Source organism: Delphinus delphis, chromosome X (genome assembly GCF_949987515.2).
Source record: "Delphinus delphis chromosome X, mDelDel1.2, whole genome shotgun sequence".
Lineage (NCBI taxonomy): Eukaryota > Metazoa > Chordata > Mammalia > Artiodactyla > Delphinidae > Delphinus > Delphinus delphis.
Window position 1 is genome coordinate 79,285,523 of NC_082704.1, and position 27,082 is coordinate 79,312,604.

At 37.7% G+C, this 27,082-nt stretch overlaps 1 protein-coding gene across 3 annotated transcripts in view; it reads right to left on the reverse strand.

The window, feature by feature from the left end:
- The window catches only part of NBDY (negative regulator of P-body association), a 35,236-nt gene extending 11,541 nt beyond the window's left edge, over nt 1-23,695 (reverse strand). For 2 of the 3 annotated variants that reach the window (XM_060002482.1, XM_060002483.1), the window contains exons 1-2: nt 23,447-23,695; nt 21,613-21,747 (exon numbers count right to left, since the gene is read on the reverse strand). In XM_060002482.1, coding sequence (XP_059858465.1) covers nt 23,476-23,682 — 207 coding nt within the window. In that variant the 5' untranslated portion in view covers nt 23,683-23,695 and the 3' untranslated portion in view covers nt 21,613-21,747; nt 23,447-23,475. Of the gene's footprint in view, nt 1-6,706; nt 6,807-21,612; nt 21,748-23,446 lie in introns of those variants that run through there. The other variant, XM_060002484.1, reaches the window with a different exon arrangement.
- Between the last annotated feature and the right edge of the window lie 3,387 nt (nt 23,696-27,082).

The following is a 27,082-nucleotide window of genomic DNA, read 5'->3' on the forward strand; positions in this document are numbered from 1 at the left end:
AAGACACCTTCCTCCCCACAGATACACCAGAAATACATCTACACGTGGAACAACTCCTACAGAACACCTACTGAACGCTGGCAGAAAACCTCAGACCTCCCAAAAGGAAAGAAACTCCCCATGTACCTGGGTAGGGCAAAAGACAAAAGAAAAAACAAAGACAAAAGAATAGGGACGGAACCTGCACCAGTGGGAGGGAGCTGTGAAGGAGGAAAGGTTTCCACACACTAGGAAGCCCCTTCACGGGCGGAGGCTGCAGGTGGCAGAGGGGGTAGCTTCAGAGCCACGGAGGACAGCACAGCAACCGGGGTGCGGAGGGCAAAGCGGGGAGATTCCCGCACAGAGGATCAGTACTGACTGGCACTCACCAGCCCAAGAGGCTAGTCTGCTCACCCGGTGGGGCGGGCAGGGCTGCGAGCTGAGGCTCGGGCTTCGGTTGGAGCACAGGGAGAGGACTGGTGTTGGCTGTGTGAACACAGCCTGAAGGGGTTAGTGCACCACGGATAGCCAGGAGGGAGTCCGGGAAAAGGTCTGGAGCTGCCGAAGAGGCAAGAGACTTTTTCTTCCCTCTTTGTTTCCTGGTGCGTGAGGACAGGGGATTAAGAACGCTGCTTAAAGGAGCTCCAGAGACCGGTGCAAGCCGTGGCTAAAAGCGCGGACCACAGAGATGGGCAGGAAACGCTAGGGCTGCTGCTGCTGCCACCAAGAAGCCTGTGTGCGAGCACAGGTCACTATCCACACCTCCCTGGGAGTCTGCAGCCAGCCACTGCCAGGGTCCCGGGATCCAGGAACAACTTCCCCAGGGGAATGCATGGCGCGCCTCAGGCTGGTGCAATGGAATTCTGGTCTCCGCTGCCGCAGGCTCGCCCCGCACTCCGTGCCCCACGCTTCCCCCGGCCTGAGTGAGCCAGAGCCCCGGAATCAGCGGCTCCTTTAATCCCGTCCTGTCTGAGCGAAAAAAAGATGCCCTCTGGCGACCTACACGCAGAGGCAGGGCCAAATCCAAACCTGAGCCTCTGGGAGCTGTAAGAACAAAGAAGAGAAAGGGAAAACTCTCCCAGAAGCCTCAAAAGCAGCGGATTAAAGCTCCACAATCAACTTGATGTATCCTGCATCTGTGGAATACATGAATTGACAACGAATCATCCCAAATTGAGGAGGTGGAGTTTGAGAGCAAGATTTATGATTTTTTCCCCTTTTCCTCTCTTTGTGAGTGTGTATGCTTCTGTGTGAGATTTTGTCTGTATAGCTTTGCTTCCACCAATTGTCCTATGGTTCTATCCGTCTTTTTAAAAAAATTTTTTTCATAATAATTATTTTTTATTTTAATAACTTTATTTTACTTTATCTTCTTTCTTTCCTTCTTTCTTTCCTTCCTTCCCACCTTTAGACAACGAATCATCCCAAATTGAGGAGGCGGACTTTGAGAGCAAGATTTATGACTTTTTCCCCTTTTCCTCTTTTCGTGAGTGTGTATGTTTATGCTTCTGTATGAGATTTTGTCTGTATAGCTTTGCTTCTACCATTTGTCCTAGGGTTCTATCAGTCCATTTTTAATTTTTTTCCTTAATAATTATTTATTTATTTTAATAATTTTATTATATTTTACTTTGTTTTATTTTACTTTATCTTTTTTCTTTCTTTCCTTTTTCCTTCCTTCCTGCCTTTCTTCCTTTCTTCCTTCCTCCCTACGTCCCTCCCTCTCTCCCTCCCTCCTTTCTTTCTCTCCTTCTTTTCTTCTTTCTTTCTTTCTTCCTTCCTTCCTTCCTTCCTTTCTTTCTTTCTCTGTTCTTTCATTCTTTCTTTGTACTTCTACTAATGCTTTCTTTCTACTTTTTCTTCCTTTTACTCTGAGCTGCGTGGATGAAAGGCTCTTGGGGCTGCAGGCAGGAGTCAGTGCTGTGCCTCTGAGGTGGGAGAGCCAACTTCAGGAAACTGGTCAAAAAGAGACCTCCAAGCTCCACATAATATCAAACGGTGAAAATCTCCCAGAGATCTCCATCTTAACGCCAGCACCCAGCTTCACTCAACGAACAGCAAGCTACAGTGCTGCACACCCTATGCCAAACAACTAGCAAAACAGGAACACAATCCTACCCATTAGTAGAGAGCCTTCCTAAAATCATAATAAGTCCATAGACACCCCAAACACACCACCAGTGGTGGACCTGCCCACCAGAAAGACGAGATCCAGCCTCATCCACCAGAACACAGGCACTACTGCCCTCCACCAGGAAGCCTACACAACCCACTGAACCAACCTTAGCCACTGGGGACAGACACCAAAAACAACGGGAACTATGTACCTGCAGCCTGCAAAAAGGAGACGCCAAAAACAGTAAGATAAGCAAAATGAGAAGGCAGAAAAACACACCACAGATGAAGGAGCAAGATAAAATCTCACCGGACTTAACAAATGAAGAGGAAATAGGCAGTCTACCAGAAAAAGAATTCAGAATAATGATAGTAAAGATGATCCAAAATCTCGGAAATAGAACAGACAAATGGCAAGAAATATTTAACAAGGACCTAGAAGAACTGAACATGAAACAAACAATGATGAACAACACAATAAATGAAATTAAAAATACTCTAGATGGGACCAGTAGCAGAATAACTGAGGCAGAAGAACGGATAAGTGACCTGGAAGATAAAATAGTGGAAATAACTACTGCAGAGCAGAATAAAGAAAAAGGAATGAAACGAACTGAGGACAGTCTCAGAGACCTTTGGGGACAACATGAAACGCACCAATATTCGAATTATAGGGGTTCCAGAAGAAGAAGAGAAAAAGAAAGGGACTGAGAAAATATTTGAAGAGATTATAGTTGAAAACTTCCCTAATATGGGAAAGGAAATAGTTAATCAAGTCCAGGAAGCACAGAGAGTCCCATACAGGATAAATTCAAGGAGAAATATGCCAAGACACATATTAATCAAACTGTCAAAAATTAAATACAAAGAAAACATATTAAAAGCAGCAAGGGAAAAACAACAAATAACACACAAGGGAATCCCCATAAGACTAACAGCTGATCTTTCAGCAGAAACTCTGCAAGCCAGAAGGGACTGCCAGGACATATTTAAAGTGATGAACGAGAAAAACCTGCAATCAAGATTACTCTACCCAGCAAGGATCTCATTCAGATTTGATGGAAAAATTAAAACCTTTACAGACAAGCAAAAGCTGACAGAGTTCAGCACTACCAAACCAGCTTTGCAACAAATGCTAAAGGAACTTCTCTAGGCAAGAAACACAAGAGAAGGAAAAGACCTACAATAATGAACCCAAAACAATTTAGAAAATGGGAATAGGAACATACATATCGATAATTACCTTAAATGTAAATGGACTAAATGCTCCCACCAAAAGACACAGATTTGCTGAATGTATACAAAAACAATACCTATATAGATGCTGTCTACAAGAGACCCACTACAGACCTAGAGACACACACAGACTGAAAGTAAGGGGATGGAAAAAGATTTTCCATGCAAATGGAAACTAAAAGAAAGCTGTAGTAGCAATTCTCATATCATACAAAATAGACATTAAAATAAAGAGCATTAGAAGAGACAAAGAAGGACACTACATAATGATCAAGGGTTTGATCAAATAAGAAGATAAAATAATTGTAAATATTTATGCACCCAACATAGGAGCCCCTCAACACATAAGGCAAATACTAACAGCCATAAAAGGGGAAATCGATAGTAACACAATCATAGTAGGGGACTTTAACACCCCATTTTCACCAATGAACAGATCATCAAAAAAAGGAAATAAATAAGGAAACACAAGCTTTAAATGATACATTAAACAAGATGGACTTAATTGATATTTATAGGACATTCCATCCAAACACAACAGAATACACATTTTTCTCTAGTGCTCATGGAACATTCTCCAGGATAGATCATATCTTGGGTCACAAATCAAGCCTTGGTAAATTTAATAAAATTGAAATTGTATCAAGTATCTTTTCTGACCACAACGCTAAGAGACTAGATATCAATTACAGGAAAAGGTCTGTAAAAAATACAAACACATGGAGTCTAAACAATACACTACTTAATAACGAAGTGATCCCTGAAGAAATCAAAGAGGAAATCAAACAATACCTAGAAACGTATGACAATGGAGACACGACAACCTGAAACCTACGGGATGCAACAAAAGCAGTTCTAAGAGGAAAATTTATAGCAATACAAGTCCACCTTAAGAAACAGGAAACATTTTGAATAAACAACCTAACCTTGCACCTAAGGCAATTAGAGAAAGAAGAACAAAAATCCCCAAATTTAGCAGAAGGAAAGAAATCATTAAAATCTAACCAGAAATACATGAAAAAGAAATGAAGGAAATGATAGCAAAGAGCAATAAATCTAAAATCTGGTTCTTTGAGAATATAAAAAAAAATAGATAAACCATTAGCCAGACTCATCTAGAAAAAAAAGGGAGAAGACCCAAATCAATAGAATTAGAAATGAAAAAGGAGAAGTAACAACTGACACTGCAGAAATACAAAGATCATGAGAGATTACTACAAGCAACTCTATGCCAATAAAATGGAAATACTGGAAGAAATGGACAAATTCTTAGAAATGCACAACCTGCCAAGGCTGAACAGGAAGAAATAGAAAATATGAACAGACCAATCACAAGCACTAAAATTTTAACTGTGATTAAAAATCTTCCAACAAACAAAAGCCTAGGACCAGGTGGCTTCACAGGCGAATTCTATCAAATATTTGGAGAAGAGCTAACATCTATCCTTCTCAAACTCTTCCAAAATATAGCAGAGGGATGAACAGTCCCAAATTCATTCTACGAGGCCAGCATCACCCTGATACCAAAACCAGACAATGATGTCACAAAGAAAGAACACTACAGGCCAATATCAGTGATGAACATAGATGCAAAAATCCTCAACAAAATACTAGCAGACAGAATCCAACAGCACATTAAAAGGATAATACACCATGGTCAAGTGGGGTTTATTCCAGGAATGCAAGGATTCCTCAATATACGCAAATCAATCAATGTGATAAACCATAGTAACAAATTGAAGGAGAAAGCCATATGATCAACTCAATAGATGCAGAGAAAGCTTTCGACAAAATTCAACACCCATTTATGATAAAAACCCTGCAGAAAATAGGTATAGAGAGAACTTTCCTCAACATAATAAAGGCCATATATGACAAACCCACAGCAAACATCATCCTCAATGGTGAAAAACTGAAAGCATTTCTACCAAGATCAGGAACAAGACAAGGTTGCCCACTCTCACCACTCTTATTCAACATAGTTTTGGAAGTTTTATCCACAGTAATCAGAGAGACAAAGAAATAAAAGGAATCCAATCGGAAAAGCAGAAGTAAAGCTGTCACCGTTTGCAGATGACATGATACTATACATAGAGAATCCTAAACAGGCTACCAGAAAACTACCAGAGCTAATCAATGAATTTGGTAAAGTAGCAGGATACACAATTAATGCACAGAAATCTCTGGCATTGTTATACACTAATGATGAAATATCTGAAAGTGAAATTAAGAAAACACTCCAGTTACCATTGCAATGAAAAGAACAAAATATCCAGAAATAAACCTACCTAAGGAGACAAAAGACCTGTATGCAGAATATTATAAGACACTGATGAAAGAAATTAAAGGTGAGAGAAATAGATGGAGAGATATACCATGTTCTTGGATTGGAAAAATCAACATTGTGAAAAGGACTCTACTACCCAAAACAATCTACAGATTCAATGCAATCCCCATCAAACTACCACTGGCATTTTTCACAGAAGTAGAATAAAAAATTTCACAATTTGTATGGAAACACAAAAGACCCCGAATAGCCAAAGCAATCTTGAGAATGAAAAACAGAGCTGGAGGAATCAGGCTCCCTGACTTTAGCGTATACTACAAAGCTACAGTAATGAAGACAGTATGGTACTGGCACAAAAATAGAAAGATATATCAATGGAACAGGTTAGAAAACACAGAGATAAACCCATGCACATATGGTTACCTTATTTTTGATAAAGGAGGCAGGAATGTAGAGTGGAGAAAGGACAGCCTCTTCAATAATTTTTGTTGGGAAATCTGGAGAGGTACATGTAAAAGTATGAGATTACATCACTCCCTAACACCATACACAAAAATAAACTCAAAATGAATTAAAGACCTAAATGTAAGGCCAGAAACTATCAAAGTCTTAGAGGAAAACATAGGCAGAACATTCTATGACATAAATCACAGCAAGATCCTTTTTGACCCACCTCCTAGAGAAATGGAAATAAAAACAAAAATAAACAAATGGGACCTAATGAAACTTCAAAGATTTGCACAACAAATGAAACCATAAACAAGACTAAAAGATTACCCTCAGAATGAGAGAATATATTTGCCAATGAGGCAACTGACAAAGGATTAATCTCCAAACTTTACAAGCAGCTCATGCAGCTCAATAACAAAGAAACAAACAACCCATTCAAATACTGGGCACAAGACCTACATAGACATCTCTCCAAAGAGGATATATAGACTGCCAACAAACACATGAAAGAATGCTCAAAGTCATTAATCATTAGAGAAATGCAAATCAAAAGTACAATGAGGGCCTTCCCTGGTGGCGCAGTGGTTGAGAGTCCTCCTGCCGATGCAGGGGACATGGGTTCGTTCCTTGGTCCGGGAAGACCCCACATGCCCCGGAGCAGCTGGGCCCATGAGCCATGGCCGCTGGGCCCATGAGCCATGGCCACTGAGCCTGTGCGTCTGGATCCTGTGCTCCACAACTGGAGAGGCCACAACAGTGGGAGGCCCGCATACCGCAAAAAAAAAGAAAAGAAAACTACAATGAGATATCATCTCACACTAGTCACAATGGCCAGCATCAAAAAATCTAGAAACAATAAATGCTGGAGAGGGTGTGAAGGAAAGGGAACACTCCTCCACTGCTGGTGGGAATGTGAATTGGTACAGCCACTATGGAGAAGAGTATGGAAGTTCCTTAAAAAACTACAAATAGGGGCCTCCCTGGTGGCGCAGTGGTTGAGAGTCCGCCTGCCGATGCAGGGGACACGGGTTCATGCCCCCGTCTGGGAGGATCCCACGTGCCGCAGAGCAGCTGGGCCCGTGAGCCATGGCCGCTGGGTCTGCGCGTCCGGAGCCTGTGCTCCGCAGCGGGAGAGGCCACAACACTGAGAGGCCCGCGTACGGCAAAAAAACAAACAAACAAAAAAAAAACTACAAATAGAACTACCATATGACCCAGCAATCCCACTAATGGGCATATACCCTGAGAAAACCGTAATTCAAAAAGAGTCATGTACCAAAATATTCATTGTAGCTCTATTTACAATAGCCCGGAGATGGAAACAACCTAAGTGTTCATCATCGGATGAATGGATAAAGAAGATGTGGCACATGTATAGAATGGAATATTACTCAGCCATAAAAAGTAATGAAATTGAGTTATTTGTAATGAGGTGGATAGACCTAGAGTCTGTCATACAGAGTGAAGTAAGTCAGAAAGAGAAAGACAAATACCGTATGCTAACACATATATGTAGAATTTAAGAAAAAAATGTTATGAAGAACCTAGGGGTAAGACAGGAATAAAGATAGAGACCTACTAGAGAATGGACTTGAGGTTATAGGGTGGGGGAAGAGCAAACTGTGACAATGTGAGAAAGAGGCATGGACATATATAAACTACCAAACGTAAGGTGGATAGCTAGTGGGAAGCAGCTGCATAGCACAGGGAGATCAGCTCTGTGCTTTGTGACCGCCTGGAGGGGTGGGATAAGGAGGGTGGGAGGGAGGGAGACGCAAGAGGGAAGACATATGGGAACATATGTATATGTATAAGTGATTCACTTTGTTATAAAGCAGAAACTAACACACCATTGTAAAGCAATTATACCCCAATAAAGATGTTTAAAAAAAAAAAGCAGAAACTACCACACCATTGTAAAGTAATTATACTCCAATAAAGATGTAGAAAAAAATAAGGAGAAATAGAAAATAAGAAAAGACCAATCAAAAGTAATGAAATTGAAACTGGGATTAAAAATCTTACAACAAACAAAAGTCCAGGACTGCATGACTTCACAGGAGAATGCTATCACATATTTAGAGAAGAGCTAAAACCCATCCTTCTCTAACTCTTCCAAAATATTGCAGATGTAGGAACACTCTGAATCTCATTCTATGTGGTCACCATCACCGTGATACCAAAAGCAGAGAAAGACACTACAACAAAAGAAAATTACAGACCAATATACTGTTGAATATAGATGCAAAATTCTCAACAAAACACTAGGAAACAGAATCCAACAACACATTAAAAGGGTCATATACTATGGTCAAGTGGCATTTATCCCAGCGATGCAAGAATTCTTCAATATACGCATTTCAATCGATGTGATACACCATATTAACAAACTGAAGAAGAAAAACCATTATGATCATCTCAATAGATGCAGAAAAAGCTTTGGACAAAATTCAACATGCACTGATGATAAAAACTCTACAACAAGGGGGCATTAGGTAACCTACTTCGACATAATAAAGGCCATATACAACAGATTCACAGCAAAATCATTCTCAATGGTGAAAAACTGAAAGCATTTCCTCTTAGATCAGGAACAAGACAATAATTTTCACTCTCACCACTGTTATTCAACATAGTTTTGGCAGTCGTAGCCATGGCAATCAGAGATGAAAAAGAAATAAAAGGAATACAAATTAGAAAAGAAGAATTAAACTGTCACTGTTTGCAGATGACATGATACTATACATGGAGAATCCTAAAGATGCCAACAGAAAACTACTAGAGCTAAGCAATGAATTTGGTAAAGTTGCAGGATACCAAATTTATACACAGAATTCTCTGGCATTCCTATACACTAATGATGTAAAATATGAAAGAGAAATTGGGGAAACACTCCCATTTACCATTGCAACGAAAAGAATAAAATATCTAGGAATAAACCTACCCAAGGAGACAAAAGACCTGTATGCAGAAAATTATAAGATGCTGATGAGAGAAATGAAAGATGACACAAATAGATGGAGAGATATACCATGTCCTTGGATTGGAGGAATCAACATTGTGAAAATGACTCTACTACCCAAAGCGATCTACAGATTCAATGCAATCCCTATCAAACTACCACTGGCATTTTTCACAGAACTAGAACAAAAAATAGCACAATTTTTATGGAAACACAAAAGACCCCGAATAGCCAAAGCAATCTTGAGAATGAAAAATGGAGCTGGAGGAATCAGGCTCCCTGACTTCAGACTATACTAGAAATCTACAGTACTCAAGACAGTATGGTACTGGCACAAAAACAGAAAGATATATCAATGGAACAGGATAGAAAGTCCATAGATAAACCCACGCACATATGGACACCTTATCTTTGATAAAGGTGGCAGGAATGTAGAGTGGAGAAAGGACAGCCTCTTCAATAAGTGGTGCTGGGAAAACTGGACAGGTACATGTAAAAGTATGAGATTACATCACTCCCTAACACCATACACAAAAATAAGCTCAAAATGAATTAAAGACCTAAATGTAAGGCCAGAAACTATCAAACTCTTAGAGGAAAACATAGGCAGAACACTCTATGACATAAATCACAGGAAGATCCTTTTTGACCCACCTCCTAGAGAAATGGATATAAAAACAAAAATAAACAATAGGGACCTAATGAAACTTCAAAGCTTTTGCACAGCAAAGGAAACCATAAACAAGACCAAAAAACAACCCTCAGAATGGTAGAAAATATTTGCAAATGAAGCAACTGACAAAGGATTAATTTCCAAAATTTACAAGCAGCTCATGGAGCTCAATAACAAAAAAACAAACAACCCAATCCAAAAATGGGCAGAAGACCTAAATAGACATTTCTCCAAAGAAGATATACAGACTGCCAACAAACACATGAAAGAATGCTCAACATCATTAATCATTAGAGAAATGCAAATCAAAACTACAATGAGATATCATCTCACACCAGTCAGAATGGCCATTATCAAAAAATCTAGAAACCATAAATGCTGGAGAGGGTGTGGAGAAAAGGGAACACTCTTGCCCTGCTGGTGGGAATGTGAATTCGTTCAGCCACTATGGAGAACAGTATGTAGGTTCCTTAAAAAACTACAAATAGAACTACCATATGACCCAGCAGTCCCACTACTGGGCATATACCCTGAGAAAACCAAAATTCAAAAAGGGTCATATACCAAAATATTCATTGCAGCTCTATTTACAATAGCCCGGAGATGGAAACAACCTAAGTGCCCATCATCGGATGAATGGATAAAGAAGATGTGGCACATATATACAATGGAATATTACTCAGCCATAAAAAGAAATGAAATTGAGCTATTTGTAATGAGTTGGATAGACCTAGAGTCTGTCATACAGAGTGAAGTAAGTCAGAAAGAAAACGACAAATACCGTATGCTAACACATATGTATGGAATTTAAGAAAAGAAATGTCATAAAGAACCTAGGAGTAAGATGGGAATAAAGACACAGACCTACTGGAGAATGGACTTGAGGATATGGGGAGGGGGATGGGTGAGCTGTGACAGGGCGAGAGAGAGGCACGGACATATATACACTAACAAACGTAAGGTAGATAGCTAGTGGAAGCAGCAGCGTTGCACAGGGATATCGGCTTGGTGCTTTGTGACTGCCTGGGGGGGTGGGATAGGGAGGGTGGGAGGGACGGAGACACAAGAGGGAAGAGATATGGGAACATATGTGTATGTATAACTGATTCACTTTGTTATAAAGCAGAAACTAACACACCATTGTAAAGCAATTATACCCCAATAAAGATGTTAAAAAAAAACAACGTAGGAATAAACCTACCTAAGGAGACAAAAGAGCTGTATGCAGAAAACTATAAGACACTGACAAAAGGAATTAAAGATGATACAAACAGATGAAGAGATATACCATGTTCTTGGATCAGAAGAATCAACATTGTGAAAATGACTATACTACCCAAAGGAATCTCAAAATTCAATGCAATCCTATCAAAATAACAGTGGCAGTTTTTACAGAACTACAACAAGAAATCTTAAAATATGTATAGAGACACAGAAGACCCTGAATATCTAAAGCAGTCATGAGGGAAAAATACGGAGCTGGAGGAATCAGACTCCCTGACTTCCGACTATACCACAAAGCTACAGTAATCAAGACAACATGATATTGGCAGAAAAACAGAAATATAACTATAACACAAAGCTACAGTAATCAAGACAATATGATATTGGCAGAGAAACAGAAATAGATGAAAGGATCAGGATAGAAAGCCCAGAGATTAACCCAGCTACCTATGGTCAACTAATCTGTGACAAAGGAGGCAATGATTAACAATGGAGAAAAGACAGTCTCTTCAATAAGTGGTGCTGGGAAAACAGGACAGCAACATGTAAAAGAATGAAATTAATAACACTCCCTAACACCATACACAAAAATAAATTCAAACTGAAATGGAGACTTAAATGTAAGACTGGAGATTATAAAACTCTTAGAGCAAAACATAGGAAGAATACTCTTTGACAAAAATCACAGGAAGATTTTTTTGATCCACCTTCCAGAGTAATGGAAATAAAACCAAAACTAAACAAATGAGACCTAATGAAACTTCAAAGCATTTCCAAAGCAAAGGAAGCTACAAACAAGACGAAAAGACAACCCTCAGAATGGGAAGAAATATTTGCAAATGAATCAACTGACAAAGGATTAATCTCCAAAATGTATAAAGAGCTCATGCAGCTCAATATTAAAAAAACAAACAATGCAATCCAAAACTGGGCAGAAGCCCTAAATAGACATTTGTCCATAGAAGACATACAGATGGCCAAGAAGCTCATGATAAGCTTCTCAACATCACTAATTATTAGAGAAATGCAAATCAAAACTACCATTAGGTATCACCTCACACCAGTTAGAATGGGCATCATCAGAAAATCTATAAACAACAAATGCTGGAGAGGGTGTGGAGAAAAGGGAACCCTCTTGCACTGCTGTGGGAATGTAAATCGATACAGTCAGTATGGAGAACAGTATGGAGGTTCCTTAAAAAACTAAAAGTAGAATTACCATATGACTCAGCAATCCCACTACTGAGCATATACCCAGAGAAAATCATAATTCAAAAAGACACATGCACCCTAATGTTCATTGCAGCACTATTTACAATAGCCAGGTCATGGAAGCAACCTAAATGCCCATTGACAGATGAATGGATAAAGAAGATGTGGTAGATATGTACAATGGAATATTACTCAGCCATATAAAGGAACAAAATTGGGTCACTTGCCGAGACATAGATGGATCGAGAGACTGACATACAGAGTGAAGTAAGTCAGAAAGAGGAAAACAAATATTGTATATTAATGCATATATGTGGGATCTAGAAAAATGTTACAGATGAAGCGGTTTGCAGGGCAGAAATAGAGACAGAGATGTAGAGAAAAAACGTATGGACACCAAAGGGGCAAAGTCGCGGGAGGGGGCGTTTGGTGTGACACACTGGGAGATTGGGATTGACAAATATACACTAATATGTATAAAATGGATAACTAATAAGAACCTGCCATATAAAAAAATAAATAAAATTCAAAATAGTGTAAAAAAAACAGGAAAATAAATAAGGAAACACAAGCTTTAAATGATACATTAAAGAAGATGGACTTAATTGATATTTATAGGAGATTCCATCCAAAAAAGACACAATACAGTTTCTTCTCAAGTGCTCATGGAACATTCTCCATGATTGATCATATCCTGGGTCACAAATCAAGCCTTGGTAAATTTATGAAAATTTATGAAATCGTATCAAGTACCTTTTCCTACTACACCACTATGAAACTAGATATCAATTACAGGAACAAATCTTTAAAAAAAACAAACACATGGAGGCTAAACAATACATTACTAAATAACCAAGGGATAACTGAAGAAATCAAGGAGGAAATAAAAAAATACTTAGAAACTAATTACAATGAAAACATGACAACCCAAAACCTATGGGATGCAGCAAAAGCAGTTCTAAGAGGGAAGATTATAGCAATAGAATCCTACCTCAGGAAACCAGAAACATCTTAAATACACAACCTAACCTTATACCTAAAGCAATTAGAGAAAGAACAAAAAAACCCCCAAAGTTGGCAGTAGGAAAGAAATCATGAAGATCAGATCAGAAATAAATGTAAACAAAATGAAGGAAACAATAGTGAAGATCTATGAAATAAAAGGTGGTTCATTGAGAAGATAAACAAAATTGAAAAACCATTAGCCAGGCTCATCAAGAAAAAAAGGGAGGGGCTTCCCTGGTGGCGCAGTGGTTGAGAATCTGCCTGCCAATGCAGGGAACACAGGTTCAAACCCTGGTCTGGGAAGATCCCACATGCCGCGGAGCAACTAAGCCCGTGCGCCACAACTACTGAGCCTGCGCGTCTGGAGCCTGTGCTCTGCAACAAGAGAGGCCGCGACAGTGAGAGGCCTGCGCACCGCGATGAAGAGTGGCTCCCGCTTGCCACAACTAGAGAAAGCCCTCACACAGAAACGAAGACCCAACACAGCCAAATAAATAAATTAATTAAATTTTAAAAAAAAAGAAAAAAGAAAAAAAGGGAGAAGGCTCATATCAATAGAATTCAAAATGAAAAATGAGAAGTAACACCTGATACTGAGGAAACACAAAGGATCTTTAGATATTACTACAAGCAACTATATACCAATAAATTGAACAACCTGGAAGAAATGGACAAATTCTTAGAAAAGCACAACCTTCCAAGACTGAATCAGGAAGAAATATAAAATATAAACAGAGCAATTGAAGCACTGAAATTGAGACTGTTTTTCAAAATCTTCCAACAAACAAAAGCTGAGTACCAGATGGCTTCACAGGTGAATTCTATCAAACATTTAGAGAAGAGCTACCAACCATCCTTCTCAAACTCTTCTAAAATATAGCAGACGGAAGAACACTCCCAAACTAATTCTACGAGGTCATATCACCCTGATTCCCAAATTAGACAAAGATGTCACAAAGAAAGAACACTACACTGATGTAGTGTAGTGTTCATCACTGATGAACATAGATGCAAAAATCCTCAACAGAATACTAGCAAACAGAATCCAAAACACATGAAAAGGATCATGCACCATGATCAACTGGGGTTTATCCCAGTAATGCAAGGGTTCTTCAATATAAGCAAATCAATCAATGTGATAAACCGCATTAACAAACTGAAGGAGAAAAATCCATATGATCATCTCAATAGATGCAGAAAAAGTTTTTGACAAAATTCAACACCCATTTATGATAAGAACCCTTCAGAAAGTAGGTATAGAAGGAGCTTACTTCAACATAATAAAGGCTATATATGACAAACCCACAGCCAACATCATTCTCAATGGTGAAAAACTGAAACCATTTCCTCTAAGATCAGGAACATGACGAGGTTTTCTATTCTCACCACTATTATTCAACATAGTTCTGGAAGTTTTAGCCACAGCAATCAGAGATGAAAAGGAAATAAAAGGAATCCAAATCAGAAGAGAAGTAAAGCTGTCACTGCTGATGACACGATACTGCACATAGAGAATCCTAAAGATGTTACCAGGAAACTACTAGAGCTAATCAGTGAATTTGGTCAAGTAATTAATGCACAGAAATCTCTTCCATTCCTATACACTAATGATGAAATATCTGAAAGAGAAATTAAGGAAACACTCCCATTTACCACTGCAACAAAAAGAATAAAATACCTAGGACTAAACCTAGTTAGGGAGACAAAAGACCTGTACTCCAAAAACTGTAAGACACTGATGAAAGAAATTGAAGACATAAAAACATGGAAAGATATACCAGATTCTTGGGTTGGAAAAATCAATATTGTTAAAATGACCATACTATCCAAGGCAATCTGAAGATTCATTGCATTCCCTATGAAAGTACCAGTGGCATTTTCCATAGAACCTGAACCAAAAATCATAAAATTTTTATGGAAACACAAAAGACCCATAATAGCCAAATCAATCTCCAGAAGAAAGAACAGAGGTGGAGGAATCATGCTCCCTGACTTCATACTATACTACAAAGCTACACTAATCCAAATCATACGGTACTAGAACAAAACAGACATGTAGATCAATGCAACAGGATAGAAAGCCCAGAAATAAACCTACACACTCACAGTCAATTAATCAATGACAAAGGAGGCAGGAATACACAGTGGAGAAAAGACAGTCTCTTCAATAAGTAGTGCTAGGAAATCTGGACAGCTACATGTAAAAGAATGAAATTACAACATTCTCTAACACCATATACAAAAACAAACTCAAAATGGATTAAAGACCTAAATGTAAGATTGGATACTATAAAACTCCTAGAGGAAAACAAAAGCAGAATACTCTTTGACATAAATCACAGCAATATTTTTTTGGATCTGTCTCCTAAAGTAAAGGAAATAAAAGCAAAAATAAACAAATGGGACCTAATCACGTTTAAAAGCTTTTGAAGAGCCAAGGAAACCACTGACAAAATGAAAAGACAGCTTAGTGAATGGGAGAAAATATTTGAAAATGGTATGACCTATGAGGGATTAACAACCAACATATATAAACAGCTCATACAGTTGAACATCATAAAAAAAACCCAACTAAAAAATGGGCAGAAGAACTAAATAGACATTTATCCAAAGAGGAAATGCAGATGGCCAACAGGCACATGAAAACATGCTCAACATCACTAATCATCAGGGAAATGCAAATCAAAACCACAAGATAACACTTCACACCTATCAGAATGGCTATCATTGAAAAGAGCACAAATAAAAAATGTTGGTGAGCATGTGGAAAAAGGGACCATTTTATACTCTTGTTGGGAATGTAAATTGGTGCAGCTACTGCGGAAAACAGTATGGAGGTTTCTCAAAAAACTAAAAATAGTACTACCATATGACCCAACAATTCCACTCTTGGGTATATATCCAACAACAACAAAAAACAGTCATTTGAAAAGATACATGCAACCCCAATGTTCCTAGCAGCATTATAATTGCCAAGATATGGAAGCAACCTAAGTGTCCATCAACAGATGAATGGGTAAAATTAGGTATACACACACACACACACACACAAAATGGAATACGACTCAGCCATAAAAAAGAATGAAATTTTGTCATCTACAGCAACATGGATGGACTTGGAAGGCATTATGCTAAGTGAAATAAGTCAGACAGAGAAAGACAAATACTGTATGATATCACTTATATGTGGAATCTAAAAAATACAACACAGTAGTGAATATAACAAAAAAGGAGCAGACTCACAGATATAGAGAACAAACTAGTGGTCACCAGTGGGGAGAAGGGGGAGGGGCAGTATAGGGGTGGAGGAGTGGGAGGTACGAACCATTGGGTATAACACAGGCTCAAAGATGTGTTGTACAACGTGGGGAATATAGCCAATATTTTGTAATAACTGTAAATGTAAAGTAATCTTTATAATTGTATGAAAAATTTTTTAAAAAGTTAAAAAAAATCCATGTACCCATGTCTTGGTTTCCAAATACTGTCTCCCACTAAATGGTACCAGAGATCCATAGAGAAATGGTCAATGAGTCAGGAAACACCAGACAAACATGAAAGTAAAAAAGTAAGGAAATATTGAACTCAAAGTATATATCAAAGAATGATGGGAATATGTCAAATAATCAGAGAATCCAGGTTGAATGGGCTGCCACTGGGACAATTTGAGCATTAAAATAAATTATGATAGCAATAGTGTATTCATGAAATAAAGTAAAAAAAATCTGTGTGCCAAACTAAGATAAATAAATAAATAGATGGAGGGGGAAAAAAGCTCTTCCTTGAAGTAGAATACAAACTAATGTAGTAAAAATGATGATGTTTGAAAATGACCATTTTGCAGCCTTCATAGTAATAACTGATGTGGTAAAGAATTATCAATAGATATTAAGGCCAGTGGATTTTAGTTTGATGAGGAATAGGATATCTACACAGTTTCAAAGTACCCCCAGCAAAATTATTAACTACAAAGAGGAAAACGGAACTTTATAGTGGATTAATCTAGCAAACATCATCTGAACAAAGTAATCAAGGTTAACATTTCTTCTAAGGGGTCAAATCAATATTATACGCCACTGATATGCTGCCCTAAGAACAATTTATTACTTCTCTGACATTCCTGCCAAAATGCATAATCTATACATAATAATGAGGAACTGGCATGCAAATTTAAACTTAGGAACAATCTACAAAATAATTGTTCTGTAGTCTTCTAAATTGTCAATGTCATGAGAGATAAAGAAAGGTTGAACTGTTCCAGGTTAATAATAAAAAAAAAACTGAAGAGACATGAGAACTAAATGCAATGCATCATCTTGGATTGAAATTTTGATCAGGAAAAGAAAATAGCTATAAAAGACATTATTGGGATAAATAGGTGAAATTGGAATATGGCCTAGATAATAATATTGGAACCCCAATTTCATATACTACAAAACTATAGTAATCAAAAGAGTATGGTGCTGACATAAAAACAGACATACAGACCTTGGAACAGAATTGGGAGCCCAGAATAAAATGCTGCATATACAGTCCACTAATATTTGACAAGGGATCTGAGAGTACTTAATGGAGAAAAGATAGTCTATTTCATAAATAATGCTGAGGAAACTGAATATTCACACAAAAAAGAATAAAACTGGAGCCCAATCTTATACCACTCGCAAAAATTAATTCAAGATAGATTAAAGACTTAAAGGTAAGGATCTGAAACCATGAAATTCCTAGAAGAAAACAGGGAAAAAGCTTCTTGATATTTGTCTTTGCAATGATTTTATGGATATGACACCCGAAGCATAAGCAACAAAAGCAAAAAATAAACGAATGGGACTATACCAAACTAAAAAGCTTCTGCACAGACAAAGAAATGATTGACAAAATGAAAAAGCAAACTATGGAATGGGAGAAAATATTTTTAAAACATATATCTGATAAGAAATTAATATCCAGAATATATAAGGAACAGAAAAACAAGTAATCTAATTCAAAAAGGTGCAAAAGACCTAAATAGACATTTTTCCAAAGAAGACATATCTGGCTAACAGGCACATGAAAAGGTACTCAACATCACTAATCATCAGGGAAATACAAATCAAAAACACAATGAGATATCTCACACTTTTTAGAATGGCTATTAACAAAAGCAGAAGATAACAAATGCTGGTGATGATATAGAGAAAAGTGAACCCTTGCACATCCCTTGATGGGAATGTGAACTGAAATATCTACTATGGAAAGCAGTATGTTGGTTCCTCAAAGAATTAAAAATAGAACTACCATATGATCCAGCAATTCCACTCCTTGGTATATCTGAAGGAAATGAAATCACGATCTCGAGATATCTGCAACCCCTATGTTTACTGCATCATTATTTACAATAGCCAAGATGTGGAAACAAACTAAGTGTCCACTGACAGATGAATGGACAAATAAAAAAAAATACACAATGGAACATTATTCAGCTATAAAAAAAAAGGAAATCTTGTCATTTCTGACATAGTGGATAAACCTTGAGGGCATCAGGCAAAGTGAAATAAGTCAGACAGAAAAAGATAAATACTGTATGCTCTCACTTATGCATGGAATCTAAAAAAACTGAACTCATAGAAACAGAGAGTATATTGGTGGTTTCCAGGGGTGGTAGGGTAGGGGAAATGGGTGAAGGTGGTCAAAGGGTATAAACTTTCAGTGGTAACATGAATAAGTTCTAGGGATCTAATATAAAGCATGATGTATATTATACTGTAATTAATACTATAGTTATAGTATATATAGTTATATAACTATAGTTAGTAGAGTTAATACTATAGTATAATGACTACAGTTAACAATTCTGTATTGTATACTTAAAAGTTGCTAGGAGAGTAGATCTTAAAAGTTCTCACCACACACACACACAAAAATAGTAACTATATGAGGTGATTGATGTGTTAACTAATCTTATCCTGTGTAATCATTTTGTAATATATACATGTAGCAAATCATCACACTGTACACTTTAAACTTACAATGTTATATGTCAAATATAACAGTATGGAGGTTCCTTAAAAAACTAAAAATAGAACTACCATACGAGCCAGCAATCCCACTACTGGGCATATACCCTGAGAAAACCATAATTCAAAAGGACACATGTACCACAATGTTCATTGCAGCGCTATTTAGAATAGCCATGATATGGAAACAAATGTCCAATGACAGATGAATGGATAAAGAAGATGTGGTACATATATACAATGGAATATTACTCAGCCATAAAAAGGAATGAAATTGGGTCATTTGTGGAGATGTGGATGGACCTAGAGTCTGTCATATAGAGTGAAGTAAGCCAGAAAGAAAAAAAGAAATATCGTATATTAGCGCATATATGTGGAACTTAGAAAAATGGTACAGATTAACCTATTAGCAGGGCAGGAATAGAGATGTAGACATAGAGAAAGGACATGTGGATATGGTGGGGGAAGGGGAGGGTGGAACAAAGTGGGAGATTAGGTTTGACATAAATACACTACCATGTGTAAAATAGCCAGTGGGAACCTGCTGTATAGCACAGGGAACTCAGCTCAGTGCTCTGTGACAACCTAGATGGGGCGAGGGGTGGGAGGGAGGTTTAAGAGGGAGGGGATATTGGTATACATATAGCTGATTCTGATTCACTTCATTGTACAGCAGAAGCTAACACAACACTCTAAAGCAATTATACTCCAATAAAAAAAATAAAGCTGGAAAAAATGAACTATAATAGAGCTTACATTGTCCATTTGAAATACATGTTCTCCCAAACTCATCCCTTTTTCAGTGAGTATGAGTGGATAATCTTGACAATAAAGGTTTATGGAACAAAAAATTGGAACAATGTCCAATTTCTATTTTGACACATGTACTGAGGCTATGTAAGAGAAAGGCATTATTCTGAGGAAATATACACTGAAGTATTTACAGGTAAAGGAGCATGATGTCTGCAAGTTACTCTCAAATAGTTCAAAGAGAGAGAAGGAGGGAGGGGGGAGGCTTAAGACAGGGAAGGGAAAGGGGAAGGGAGAGTGAGAGGGAGAAACAGAAATAGAGAATTATAAAGCAAACATGGTAAAATGGTAATTGGTGAACCTGGGTAAAGGGTGTATGGGAGTTTTTGGTAATATTCTCAGAACTTTTCTTTAAGTGTAGAATTAGATCAAAATAAAAGGTTTAAAATCACAAGTGTAAATATCATCAATAACTCCATCACTGAATAGCGTAATCAGTTTCCCTATGTATTTAATGAAAGAAAAAGTTTTATATTGCTGAAATCTATTGGGATGAGGAGCCAGTGTATAATTTTGTTTTTGTTACCAGAAGAATAATAAAGATGAAGTTTAACTGTAACTGGATTAATAATTTCACAATATGATTTCTAAAAAAGAGATCATATGTATGTAAATTGAAACAAAACCAAATAACTCATGAGTCAAAAAAGAAATCATAAGAGCAATTAGATACTAATAATTGAATAATAATAAAAATACTACACATAAAAACCTGTGAAATTCTTCTAAAGTGGTATGTAGTGGAAAACTTCGTTATAAATTCTTATTTTAGGAAAGAAGATTTAAAATTACTGAGCTAATGGTCCAAATAAATAAATTAGAAAAAGAGCAAACAAAAAGAAAGTAAAGAGAAAAATAAAGATAAAAGGAAAAATTATAAAAATAGGGGACAAAATATTCAATGGTGAGGCCTGATGAAACCAAAAGCAGGAAATACATTAGAAAACTGAATATTATAATTTATCACACAGTCACAGTGTCATATTAATGGAGGAAAATACCCCACATGATCATGGCAGTAGATACAAAGTATTTGGAGAAAAAACTCCATACTCATTCAGAATAAAAGCTCTCAGCAAACTAAGAATACAAAGGAATTTCTTTAACCCGAAAAAGAAAATCTACTAAAAATGGTGAAATACGTATAGTTTCCTTGTAAATTCAGGAGCAAGACAAGGAAATCCTCTGTCACTGCCACTATTTCTCATTGTACCGAAGATCCTAGCTAGCCCGGTAAGACAAATTAAAAAATAAATATTGGAAAGGAACAAACTGCCATTATTCACAATATAATAAATTAACAGATAATCCAGAGAACCTACAAATTATTAGAACAGATATAAATCAGAAAGGTTACAGTGTATAAAATCAGTATGTAAAAATATCAATCGTGTTCTCATTTACGGGCAATAATCTGAAAATGTGGTTTAAAATATACATTTCACAGTAACAGCAGGAACTATAAGGTAATTAGGAATGAATATAGCAAAACAGCTTATAGATAACATTATTATTATATGGTATATATGCTTTCATATAATGTAGAAAATGGTTTCAATTTATCATTTGGTGCTAGCTTTTTGTTTGGCTAGTTATATTTAATGTGTCATAATCAACTCTTATTCCTGCTCCTTCCTTAAAAAGTTTTTGGTAAAGAGATTACCTTAAAAATCACAACTTCCTGAAGCAGGACATCAGAAAAGCAGGGTAGCGTTGTCAATAATCTTCATTGTCTTCACTGAATAATTATTTTATGGATGCACCAAGGAAATGGAGTCATACTGCAATCCCTCAAAGACTGAAAAATAATAAAATAACATTAAATCATTTCTTCTGTTACTGTTCATCTCTTTCCCCTGGGCTCCTCAAGTCCTTATGCTTTACCATACCCCCATTGCAGTTATATATTCATGAAAAACAGTTATATAGACAGTAGTAGAAGGGATCTATTGCATAGTAATTATGAGCAGAGACTTTAGGAAGCTTTGTAGAACAGTGTCTGGCACATAAAGATGTTCAGTAAATATTTGCTATTATTATAATTTTCAATGATTTGAGTCACTGGAGGAAATTATGTAGCTCTTGCACTTCTTGCCCTGTACAACCTTCTTTGTTTTCTGTTTGAGCATTGCTATCCCTATGGTGCCTCCCAGTCCCAACTCTACCCCTTTGAACAAAGAGGTAAAGTTGAGGGAAATCAGGCAGTAAGGAATGACTGGGTGATGCCTCCAAGCACAATAGAGCTCATTCTTTTTCTATGCACTACCACCAAGCCCCAAGTCCAGAACTCCCTTAGTTGCCACTGTTATCCCATCATTCATTGACCTATTTATTCAAATATCTGTTTCACTCCTATGTGCTTTGGTTATCCATCCCCTACAGCTCCCAGCATAATGCCTAGTCCATTGCAAGGGCTTCTTAAAGGTTTGTTGCATGAATGAAGAAAGGATGCCCTGTCTCCTTTGGATTACAAGAATCTGTGAGGTTTCGGTCAGCGTTTGTTTTTTGTATTCTATAAGCTCATCTAAATAGATCATTTTTCTGATAGTAAAAACTGGACTGCTAAAATACAATACTTCCTTGAAAATCTTCAGTGGCTTCCACTGCTTATGGATTAAACTGCATACTCCTTAGCATAACATTTAAAGCCCTGCAGCACTCTATCTCACCTAGTTCTTCTCATACATTCAGAGTTATAGCCAAGTTTTCCTAGAACAAGCCTGCCTTGGGAAAGGTAAGCCAGAAAAACATTCTCTCCCCCTCCACATGGCAGATGTCACTCACCCTTTAAGGTCCACCCAGAGTTACCCCTTTCTCTTTGATGGCTCAAGATTACTACCAGGCAGAATGATTTGGTCCATCTCGTCCCCCCCGCCCCCGTGCTTCCTAAATACCTTGAACAAGCAAACATTATGGCACTTGGGTTTGAGTTACCATATTGTAACTTTTTGTTTTTTACTAATTGAATTCTCCTGCCATACACAGAGAAGCACACACCTCTGAAGGCTCACCTTACAATACTGCTACCACAGTGCTAGCCATAGGAATTAGGCCTTCAATATAATGTTGTTATTGATCTTGAACCAATCATTTTTTGAATGGAAAAGTTTCAAATATACACAAAAGTAGCAAGAACAGTTTAATGAATCCCCATGTATACGTCACTCAGCTTTAACAATTATTAACTCATGAACATTTTGTTTGTACCCCTCACCTTGGCCCTACTGAATTACTTTCAAGCATATCAAAAGATTAAGTCTACTTCTTAAAAATATAACCACAATTGTCATAGCTAATATATTAAAATAATTACTTAATGTTATTAAATATCCATAAATTCACCCCCACATATTTTGTGAAAGAGCTATTTAATGCCTGCATGTTCTTTCTTCAACTTTGAAATCCTGGAGAGAATAGGGAAAGGGAGAAGGAGATCTGGGAAAATATATAATTAAGTTTCAGAGAGCCTGGATATCCCAAATGAGAAAGAATCTGACCTGGTTTGGGGTGAGAGAAGTATATTGTACTATTTCTCCGGAGAAGGTGGGTGCGACTTCAGGCCCGGTGATGCTGGAGGAGGTGTGGAAGGGAGAGGGGTACTACCTCCGTTGGGGGTTCCTTCTGGATAATCCCAACGTGGAGCTAGGAGGCAGCGCTTTTTTGGAGGCTTGATTTCCCGCGTGTTTCCAGGCTGGAGCGTGGATCTCCCGGAGGTACAAGGTTGGTCCCCCATAAGGATTATAGGACCCGGGTGTCAGCTCTCTCCGGTGGGCCCTGGCGAAGCCAAGAGACCGGAGATGGCGGCGGGTCCCCTCCAGGCACAGAGCTTCCTCCGGGTTTCGCTTTTTCCGTATTTCCTGTATCCTGAGACGTATATCCCCTCTCCGCCTCGCTCCCTACCCCACCACATTTTAACGTTTCTACAAGGATGGGTCTTTAAAAAAACGATGCTCATATTTAATATAATGTTTTCCCCATCCCGCCCCCCAGTGTAACTAAATCTGTGAACAGTCTTATACTGTCTATGAAATTCTAAGTTACAAGAAATTTAGGTTTACTCATAAGTGGTAAACTCTGCGTAGATTGTTGAAAGGCGCTTGGTGTGGGGGCGGGGCGGCGGGGGGGGGGAGGAGAACAAAGAGGTGATTGAAGAGCTAAGAGCTTTACGATCTAGTTGCAGAAGCACAACACAGAGCCATGAAACAATCTACGACCATTTAGAAAGCAATATACAAACGTCTTAGTTGACTGAAGTGCAGAATAGCACACCAGCCACCAGCACTGACCGTGGAAATTGAATGTAGAAAACAAATTCATCGTATGTCATAGAATCTAAGATTACTTTCTTCTTCATATTTTAACAAATTAGAAATCTCTGAAGGCTTACCTTTTAAAAAATATTTCAACATCTAGGAAATCTCTGACAATTGATGGTATATCATACTTTCGTTGTCAATTTTTTATCTTTTCTAGAGTTAAGGAAAATAATGATTCATCCTCCTATGGCTGGTGTATTATATTCTGGGATATACGGTAAGCAACCGGAAGAGGGTGCACTGTGGCTTAGAATAAAAGGCTATTGGAACGTCTTAGACCTTCCTCATTCACATCCATCTCCCTTTGGCTATGGACACACTTTTCCAGCACTGTCCCCAGTGTTTTTTAATGTAGAGAGTTCAATCCTTAATGTCAAAATAGAACTGACTTTTAAAATACTCTGCTATTTACAAGCTGTGATAGTTAAGTAGTTGATTAAGCACTTGAGGCTTTCGTTTCCAGGAGATAATAATTTCTTCCTTGTAAAACTATTGCCATAATCAGGGATAATGCATTTAAGACACTTACTATGATTACCTCTCATCTCCACCACCACTACCTTCTTTCAAATACTAGTGCTGCCCTTTACACAAACTAGATACTCAGTAAATGTTTGGGAAATAAATGACCCTGTGGTTTTCTACCAGATGCTACTTATAAAGACAAGAAACGTAGCAGTAAGTTAATGAAAAGATGTGAAGGGAAATACAAAGAAAAAATGCTCTAGAGCTAGAAGAACAGTTGGGACTAGGCATAAAGATGTGGGAGTTAGCAACATAGAATTGGTAGTTGAAGTCATGAGTGATGTTCCCAAGAGAAAATGTAGAGGAAAAGAGAAGTGGGCTGCTAAAGGCAGACTATTGAGCAATTAGAGTCAGAAGAGGAGAAGCCTGCTGCAAAGGCTGAGAAAGAGTGGCCAGATTCAGAAGAGAGGGTGCCAACCCAAGGTTTCTCACTCTTGGCACTATTGACATTTGGGGACAGATCACTCTTTCTGGTGGGAGCCTGTCCTGTGCACTGTAGGATGTTTAACAGTATCCCAACCCAGGCCAATAGCATGCCCCCACATCCCGCAACTGCCTCCAGGTGTGGTAACCAAAAATGTCTCCAGGTACTCCCAAATGTCCCCTGGGGGGGAAATCATACCTTTTGAGAACAGTTGATCTAGCCCTAATCCTCCAAACTTGCTCCTTTCCTACTCTTCATTTCAGTGAATGTCACACTTCTACCCAGTTGTACAAGTCAAACCTTGGAGTTTTGTGTGTGTGTGTGTGTGTGTGTGTGTGTGTGTGTGTGTGTATATATATATATATATATATATCAGACTATTTATTATTTCCCAAAGTAAATGTAGTAATATTTTCACAATCTTTTTACAGGGGTCTCTAAATCTTGCAAGACAAAAGACTTTAAGAGTAAAATTGGAAATTAAGTTGTTTTATAGCTATAGATATAGTTTTAGTAAATTAAGAGAAATATGTGCGTATTTTAGTAAAATGACTGGAATTAAAAATTGTATCAAATCCAGGTGGGTTTGATTTATGGGAAACATTTGACTTGAGTTGAAAACATTCCCAACTTAGAGCTGCTGACATCAACCCGAACCATTTATACTTTAAATGGATTTATTTATTTTTATTTTAAACTGCATTAAGATGCATATAACATAAAATTGACCATATTAACCTTTTTTAAGTGTACAGTTCAGTCATGCTAAGTATATTCACAGAGTTGTACAACCAAAGTCCAGAATTTTTTATACCCATTAAACAACTTCACATTTTCCCCTCTCCCCAGCCCTGTCAACCACCATTATACTCACAACTGGATTTTTGTGTTTTTTTGTTATACTAGAATGGAAAACTAAAGCCTTTTACTTCTAGGTTTCAAAATGATTTTTCCCCATCATTTTTTCCAAGTTCAGCCTTTTTTTTTCAACATTGATGAACTAGCTGCATGTGAAACATGGAACAAGAAGAGGGCATTGCCAAGGTGAAGGACTATAGATCTGAAATTCTTTCATAATTTCAAGTGCTCAAAGGATGACAACAGAGAACAAAACTGAACCCTCTGGGCGATAGTAATCTGTTTTCATTTAGGGTTTTTTAATTGAGGAGTTCGTTGATTCATTGTGTTTTTTCTGGAAATTAGCTTTCATCTTAAGGCCAAGAATTTTTCTCTTCTTTGAACAAATATAAAGGACTTCTCTGTTAATTTTTTTAAGGTAAAAATCTAAGGATAAGAACCATGGAGTCCCTGTAACATTCTCATAAAATGAAAAATAAGAATGATTTGGAGGAAGACTACATGTATTTTTGTGTGTGTGTTTTACTTCAGGTTTTTTTTTTTTTTTTTGGCACGCGGGCCTCTCACTTGCTGCGGTCCCTCCTCCTGCGGAACACAGGCTCCGGACGCGCAGGCTCAGAGACCACGGCGCAGGCTCAGAGACCACGGCTCACGGGCCCAGCTGCTCTGCGGAATGCGGGATCCTCCCGGACCGGGGCACGAACCTGCATCCCCTGCATCGGCAGGCAGACTCTTAACCACTGCGCCACCAGGGAAGCCCTTACTTCAGGTTTTCAATGTAATATTTCACTTAGAATTTTTTAGAATTCTATGAAACACAAAGAAGAAAGTAAGAAGATCTATTATCTCTCTATCTAGATAGCCTCTATAAACATTCAAAAGATTAAATAAGTAAAAGAGATAAAATAGTGTAAGATTAGAAAAAATTAATACTGCAGAAAGAGCCAATGAAAAGTAAAAATATCCAAAGTTGGCCAGTATAGTCATGATTCAATAATTAATAGCGTGGA